Genomic DNA, 7,609 nt, shown 5'->3' with positions numbered 1-7,609 from the left:
GGAAGTAAAATGAAATTCCAAACGTTGAGCAGCAAATTAAAGCTTATTTGATAAAGACCAACACAATCAATTAAAATGTGCAACCCCTGTTTAATCTGGTTTGTGCTTCATGTAAACATCATTTGCAGTGAGGAGCACAAACACACCAGTCCTTCATCCAGTCATTTCCAAGTAGCTTAATACAACAAAAATGCAGTCAAATACAGTATTTCAAATGGGATACAGTATTGCTAGTGTTGATTCTTGAAACCAGCTGTTCAAATAACATTACACTAATAAATAACACATGAATAAATTGGCTGCTATCAGTGCATAGCCTGTTGCAATACATTTAGTAAAACTTAATAATAAATGCATGGCACCTCAACATAACGTTGTGTTAAAAAACAAAACAAACAAAAAAGATAAAATGGCATATGGAACACCTTTTCCTTAACACTGAATTATAAATAAATAAACTCAATGGGTAAATAAAAACCTCCATATTGCACTGATATCCCTTTTGCATCGCACTGAAAGCTACACTACAACTCAACAGTGGTGAGCAGCTGGAGAACGGCTTCCAGGTCAGCCTTTGACCTGTAGGCCACCAGGCCGTCTCGGTTGGCCCACTTCTCCGTGCCCGAGGCCTCGGCGATGGGGGTGTTGTACTGCAGCTCGGGCCTCTCCTCGGCGCCCCCTGCTGGGCTATGGCGGAGGCACTCCTTCAGGTCAGCCATGCCCCCGCCCATGGAGCGCAGCAGGGCGTGAGGGCCGCAGCTGTCCCACTTGTAGGTGGAGTCCTCGGTGAAGACGTACACATCCACCAGGCCCAGGATGACGCAGAGCGCCTTGTAGCCGGCGCCGGACGCGTAGTACACGCCGCCCTCGCAGCAGTCCTGGAACAGGGCCTTGACGCGCTTCACCTCGCGCGTGCTCAGCACGGTCGACAGCTTGGACCCCCGCACCCCTAGGCTGGGGTCCGCCACAGGGTTTGGGGTTGGGAGTGGATGCGTGGAGTCCCCTCTGGAAAGTGGCGTGGACGAGAGGGAGTTCACACTCAGGGGGCCTGCAGAGATTCCCCAGAAGAATCGGCCCTGCCACCTGAGCAACGCAGGAACCAGAATGAGAACAGCATGAAAACAGCCTTCCAGCTCTTGTGAATTTTTTCCCCCCTGATAAATATCGTAGCTACCCTGAGCTCATTGATCTTGATTATGATTGTTTGTTTCTGATGTCATGAGGGTGGAAATCTACGGTGCCCGATATTTATGTTTAGATTTCCTGATGAATGCATAGCTATGATATGTACTCAGCGCCGTTTTTTGCTGATTTACTTAATGTAAAACTGTGACATAATCAAGTGTAAGTTGTTTATGCATTTGAAAAGGTCTATAGCTTGATCACAATCACCTTTTGCTGTCGTCCATCTCTGCAAATGGCTGGTTGATGACCCCCATCAGTGGCTCTCCGGTCTGCAAGTCGTAAGCACCAATGAGAACGGTCACACACTGTAGCCCTCGGCTGTAGATACTGCCTTCTGGGACTGAATTGCTAATGCCTTTGATATACTGGAGTGTGGAGTCTGCAAGACAGAGCAGCGTCAGGTCAGGCCCAAACACAACATGACACAGGTACATCTTGTTAACATTGAACCTGACCTGAAAAAGTTACTTCTGATGACCTGTGTGCGGGTCTGAGATGATGATGATGATGATGATGATGATGATGATGATGTCAGTAGTTACCTATGGGATCTACTAACATGCCCAGGTTATGGACAGCGCCCGTGTAGAAGTCTGGGATGATGAAGTTACTTATGCCTGTGTGTGGGTGTCAGTGATTACTTATAGGATCTACCCAGGTTGTGGATGTAGCCTGTGCGTGGGTCTGGGATGATGGTGTCAGTGGGTACCTATGGGATCTACCCACACGCCCAGGTTGTGGATGGGGATGTGGACGGAGCCAGTGTGCAGGTCGGGAATGATGACGTCCTGGTGGGCGGCGGACGCCAGGGCTTCGGCCGCCTGCATGTTCCCATCCAGAACCTTACTGAGGAGCCTGGCGGTGTCGGCGTCTCGCTCGCACAACATCACCTGGATCCGCTCGCCTGTTGAGACAGGATGGCCTACACTCAGTGTGCAGGCTGGAAAAATGTGTTTGTGTGTGTGTGTTTATTTTCAAATAGTGGTTATGATAAGAGAGGGGGGTTGAGCAAGGATTTACCCAGTCCATTCATGAATTCATTTGTTTCTTCACCAAATATGTTGTTTTCAAGACCTGGAAACTTCACACATAGTAGATCATTTAGATGAGGTAAGGTTAGAACAATGTGAGCAAAACGTATATGAAAATATAAGAGGTACATTTCACTTATTGTATCAGTAACATATGTTCAAAGCATTAGTAACATCTTCTAATCAGAGAAACTAGTTTTACCCGTTTTCCTATGTCATGTTTAATGACTTCTTGGACAAGCACGTCAGCGAGAGTTTTGAAGTCGGCTGAAAACTTTTTGTTCTTGTCACTCTTCTTCTCCTCTATGAGCAGACTGAAAAGAGTTTCATCCTGGCGGCAGGACCGGGCGATGTTGGCTGCCTTCTCCGAGGCCTGTACCAGAGCCACCATCAACTCGGACATCACTCAACAGGCGGGGGTAGGGAGACAGGTATAAAAACGGAAACCTGAAGTTGCAGCAGAATCAGCGAGAAAGTGTATAGGTAGGATAAATTACATGTGGCATTACTATTAGCAGTGACAACGTTTCGGATTAGCTTAGTTAAGGCCTTGCAGTATGCAGTGCTGTTGAAAACTTTTTTCTAACGTTGTGTTTAACTTAACTGATTAATGTCAACAGAGGTTAGATACATATCATTAATCACTGCACAAGGGCACATGTTACTTACTAAGCTTGCGTTGTCATTGGTTTAACGACACACTAAACGGATGATGATTTGACCTTTGTAAGAGAGACAGATCTGGCGTCTAGCCCTCTGCTACTGTATGTATTTTGAAGTAACACGCGCACATATCCACTATATTCCTTTGAAACAGGAGCCTATAAAGGCATGCCACAACCACACATAAGCATTTAACGATACGTTACGCAACCTGGGTTAAAAATAGCTCCAGAGATTTAAAATATCTAGCTAGCTGGCTACATATGTCTGGGTATAAGTCACCAGTTGCTACGGTTAAGCCAATTATTGAGAGCTAGCGTGACTTGCTAACAGCTGCCAAACTGGGCTAAAGCTCGTTACCTAAATGGATGCTTCAGAGTGTGTTGAGAGTACTGATATGCAGCAGCCATAAGAATGACCGCTTGAGTATACTCACCAAATGTCCTTAACGTGAATGTCCAAAAAGCTGCATTGTTGTCTTCAGTTCATTTTCAATCAAACCACTTCACCTTTCAAGAGCGAATGAAATGCTGGTGGAATCGACGTCATAACTAAGTGCCTTTGTTTTCGTTTTTACTGGTCTCTTGCTATTGACGTATGCCACTCTGTCTCCGCCCCTTTCAATTCAAGCTTCACAGATTGTCTGCAAAACAGAGACAAACTACAAACTGACAACACAGCAAAAATATAAATGAAGCAAAATAGATAAATAATAATAAAAAATATTTTATTATTTTAATTATCTTATTTTATTCAGGAACAATTTGATATAGTTTCCAATAACCTAGTTTACTGTGAAATTAATTTAGTCGCATAAAACCACTTTATGAAGTCAGATATAGGCCTAGGCTAGGCTAAATTGTAAGATAACACTTACACGTTTATAATCAACTAGTTACATTCATCCCTGTTGCACACACTTCAGTTCTGCTGTAGTTCAAGGCAGTTTCTTCCTGTCTGTGATGACTGATAACTAATTTCAGTTTATTATCTACTCTTATAAACTCTTAAACATTCTTATCAATTACAGGACTGTTGTGTCTAGGCTAGGCCATTTTGTTGAATGGAAAATACATCTATCAAGCAAATGTATTAATGATCTATTATGATTATGCCATATAAAACATTTGATTAAAGTTGGAGTCCTAACCCATTATCAGAGCCGGACAGTAGCAGAGTACATTTACTTGAGTACAGTACTTGAGTACAATTTTGAGGGATCTGTACTTTACTCGAGTATCATTTTTGGGGAGTACTCATGACTTTACTCAAGTACATTTGAGAGGCAAATATTGTACTCTTTACTCCACTACATTTCTATCCATAGCCGTGAGTACCAGTTACTTCTTCTAAAAAAAGGCAAAAAGAAAAGTCTCGGAAACCCTCAATTTGTTGTTTCCCTCTCAAACGTGATTGGACTGTGCAAGCGCCATGGGAAAGCCTATCAGCAATCACCTTCAGCTTTCCGCCAAAGTCAACTTCATGGTCAGATTTAGATGAGAGACGAAACAATGGATGAAGACAGCAGGTCCATCCCGGGAATGTGCCAACCTGTGGCCCCACCTCGCCAGACTATTTCAATTTGCTGAACAAGATAGTTTTCGCTTCAAGTGTTTCAATTACAAAATAGTTTTTTGTATTTGAAATACGTATTTTAAATACATGTATTAGAAATACTGCCCATCCCTGGCAACATGGTAAAAAGATGAAAACTACTTGATTTTACTTTCAATTCCTTTTACATTCTCCACATTAACATTTTTCATAACTCCATGTAGGACGTTTCTGTACATAAATGTAAGCACTGTGGCAGTAGTAATGCAATATTTAGAAAATGTACTCTTGTACTCTTGATACTCAAGTACTTTTAAAAACAAGTACTTCAGTACTTAAGTAGACATCTGACTGTTGTACTTTTACTTGTACTTGAGTAAAATTTAGCAAAGGGTATCTGTACTTTTACTCAAGTAATGAAGCTGTGTACTCTGTCCGCCTCTGCCCATTATGCAGAGTTCCCATAATGCAAAAAGCATACAGGAAAAAAGGTACATTGAAGACATTTTTGTCAATTTTGGTCTCAGTAGTTCAGAATCACAGAGTCTTAGAACATGGAGGCTACTTTAATCTTTGTACAGAGTACAAACTGAAGGCTATGGCAGTGTTTATGTTAGTTGTTTGGGATCACTGGGCAGACAGGAGTGCTGCTGTTTGAAAGGGTCCATGTTGGTCTAAGAGTCATAGGACATCTCGCTAGCCCCATCCGTCCAGTGTTTCTCCTTTTTCCGGCTCTTCCTCTTCCTCTCCGCCATGACGATAGCCGCCACCACGGTGATCACCACGGTAACAGTGATGATGAGGACCGTGACAGTCTCAGCGATACAGAGCTCGGTGTCGACCTCCATCAGCCGGTATCCGTGTAACTCGGGGGGCAGAGCGCAGCTCAGGTTGGAGTAGTCGTCCAGGAAGAGCCGGCGGACGCTGCCCAGCTTCCGGAACACTCTCTGAAGGTCGCAGTCGCAGTTCCAGGGGTTGTCCTCCAGCAGGATGTGCGTGCTGTAGGTGTGCAAGCTCAGGAAGGTCTTGTAGTGGATGCTGCTTAGCTGGTTACAGGCCAGGTTAAGTAGCGCCAGACTGGTGAGGGGCGTGAACACGCCGATGTCGATGTGGCTGATGTTGTTGCCCTGGAGGCGCAGCACCTCCAGGGACTTGAGCATGGTGAAGACGCCGCTGCCCAGCTCCAGGAGTCGGTTGCCCCCCAGGTCCAGCTGCCGCAGCGTGCTCATGCAGCCGAATGCACGCACCTGCACCAGGACGATGGCGTTGTGGCTCAGGTTGAGGCGCAGCAGGCCGTCCAGGTGCTGGAAGCTGTGGCTGAAGAGGGTGGTCAGCCGGTTCTCGGCCAGGAGCAGCTCGCGCAAGGACCCCATGCCCAGCGTGAAGCCGGTGCTCAGCGCGGCGATGTGGTTGCGGCTCAGGTCCAGCCTCAGCAGGCTCTCGAGCGGCGAGAAGGCGCCGTCGGCCACGCTGCTGATGTTGTTATCGTTCAGGAGCAGCGTCTTGAGGCGCCGTGTGGTCTGGAAGGCCCGCCGGGCGATGTGGCTCAGCTGGTTCTGGGAGAGGTCCAGGTGCTCAGTGAGAGGGGGCAACGGGCTGGGTAGGTGTCGGAGGACGCCCCGGGCGCAGTTGGCCTGCTTGAGCTCTTCCTGGCAGTCGCAGCCGATGGCGCAGTGGTGCAGAAATGACTTGTTATGGGCCTCCACCAACAGTGGGAGAACCCACAGGAGTCGCATACTGGCTCTCAGAGGCTGACACTTGTTGAGGAGTTGGGAGTAGCAGGAAGCTGAATGATGATGATCCCTATTGATGACAAAAAACATATTAACACAGGGACAAGTTTTGCTGATACACAGAACACAGCAACCCAAAATACTATCCATATAGGATTTAGGCAGATTTTCATAGAGCAAAACACATCACATCTATTGCTGTAGGTCACATTGGATAAAAGTGTCTGCCAAGTGAATCAATCTAAATGTAAACCAAAATCTAAAATGTCTCACCTAATAGTACTAGTGATAGCAGTAGAAGCACAAAAGACCCATCCTTACCTGTGTGCGGTGTACTGCCGGACTGTGGTGTTGAGTTCAGCCGGTGGTAACGTCTATCAGCGGGGCGTCGGCACCAGGTGGGGAGCGCTGGTGAAGGGCCTTGGGGCTTGCAGAGAGGCGCTATTGTGGCCAGGCTAGCTGCTGACAGGTGAGGAGAAAAGAGAGAGACCGGGGCACATGAATAATTCACAGCGCTAGGCTGTCGCGGAGGCCAAGTGGGGAGGAGGAGGAGGAAATGGCCTGCAAATTGAAACTCCCACACAGAGAGAGAGAGAGCGAGAGAGAGAGAGAGGAGAGTCTGAGAAAGAGGAGTCTATGGCTTGCTTGCGTCCAGTGTTAAAGATGACAGAATGAATGAGTGGAGTATTTGACCTTGTTCTCTGATGGAAGGTATGCAACTTTGGTGTGACAGAAATATGCTCAGGTGGTACTTTACCATCCCATTTACAACCCTGTAAGTAGGCTGGGGAATAAAACGCCCCTTTTTAGCAGATAAATAGCTCCCCCTCATGCTTATCTAGTGAATGAGGAAAGCCTGAGGATGAGAAGTTTGTAGCTTGCTGGCGTCCAGGGTCGCCAGCAAGGAGAAGTGAATAGGGGACATAGTTTTGCAGTTAATTCGCTGTCACAGTTGAGAGTCATCTAACATTGAGCACAGAACACAGAAACAAAGCAATACTGAATATACACTTACATAATAATAACATAATTTGTTTCTTTTCTTTCTCTCTCACAGTTTAAAGTCATTCAGTGCTGATTTTTTTATCATTGTGTGTTTTTATATGGAAAGAGAAAAGAAAGAACTTTTGTCTTGTTTCTGTATGTGTTTTCCTGTTCGATCCACCATATTAAGAGTGCACTAGTTGTGTACGTCACAAAAGGGGCATTTCAGTCAGTCCCTGACAAAAGAAGATCCCTACGTAATCTGATTCTGATTTAATCTGTTCAACAACTGCTGTTTTCACATTAGTTGATGCAGTTGCAAAAGGATGCAGCAAAAAGGTAGTACCACAGTGATTTTTTTTTTTTACTGAAGACAAAAGCTTGAAGTGCTGCAAGAAGAGGAAGTTACTCAAACGGCTATGGAAGCACTGCTTTCACAAATGTGCTGTGACATAATCT

General features: G+C 45.6%; 2 protein-coding genes across 3 annotated transcripts; both read right to left on the bottom strand.

Moving 5' to 3' along the window:
• Positions 1 to 66: 66 nt before the first annotated feature.
• On the bottom strand, positions 67 to 3,423 carry LOC143142012 (inositol polyphosphate 1-phosphatase-like). 2 transcript variants are annotated; one of them, XM_076302702.1, is made up of 6 exons: positions 3,316 to 3,419; positions 2,419 to 2,663; positions 2,206 to 2,266; positions 1,895 to 2,089; positions 1,393 to 1,564; positions 67 to 1,083 (listed from the first exon to the last, which is right to left on the bottom strand). In XM_076302702.1, the coding sequence occupies exons 2-6, from the start codon at positions 2,617 to 2,619 to the stop codon at positions 525 to 527; spliced, it is 1,188 nt and encodes a 395-aa protein (XP_076158817.1). In that variant the 5' UTR covers positions 2,620 to 2,663; positions 3,316 to 3,419; the 3' UTR covers positions 67 to 524. The 2 variants fall into 2 exon arrangements, with proteins under 2 accessions (XP_076158817.1, XP_076158816.1); XM_076302701.1 differs by having other exon boundaries at positions 2,419 to 3,423.
• Positions 3,424 to 4,834: 1,411 nt separating this feature from the next.
• Positions 4,835 to 6,206, bottom strand: LOC143142011 (uncharacterized). The gene has a single exon (XM_076302700.1). The coding sequence runs from the start codon at positions 6,167 to 6,169 to the stop codon at positions 5,108 to 5,110; it is 1,062 nt and encodes a 353-aa protein (XP_076158815.1). The 5' UTR covers positions 6,170 to 6,206; the 3' UTR covers positions 4,835 to 5,107.
• Between the last annotated feature and the right edge of the window lie 1,403 nt (positions 6,207 to 7,609).

Source organism: Alosa pseudoharengus, unplaced genomic scaffold (genome assembly GCF_046254945.1).
Source record: "Alosa pseudoharengus isolate Yale_2024_CS ecotype anadromous, Long Island Sound unplaced genomic scaffold, YU_APseudo_1.1 YU_APseudo_1.1_scf_24, whole genome shotgun sequence".
NCBI classification, from domain to species: Eukaryota; Metazoa; Chordata; class Actinopteri; order Clupeiformes; family Clupeidae; genus Alosa; species Alosa pseudoharengus.
This window is presented reverse-complemented; position numbering and strand designations above follow the sequence as displayed.

Coding starts and splice junctions, on each gene's coding strand:
- LOC143142011 (XM_076302700.1), bottom strand. CDS start 6,169: ATGCGACTCCTGTGGGTTCTCCCACTGTTGGTGGAGGCCCATAACAAG.
- LOC143142012 (XM_076302701.1), bottom strand. CDS start 2,619: ATGTCCGAGTTGATGGTGGCTCTGGTACAGGCCTCGGAGAAGGCAGCC. Junction 2,090..2,205: donor TGAATTCATGAATGGACTGG/GTAAATCCTTGC, acceptor CTGTCTCAACAG/GCGAGCGGATCCAGGTGATG. Junction 1,084..1,392: donor GAGATGGACGACAGCAAAAG/GTGATTGTGATC, acceptor TGCGTTGCTCAG/GTGGCAGGGCCGATTCTTCT.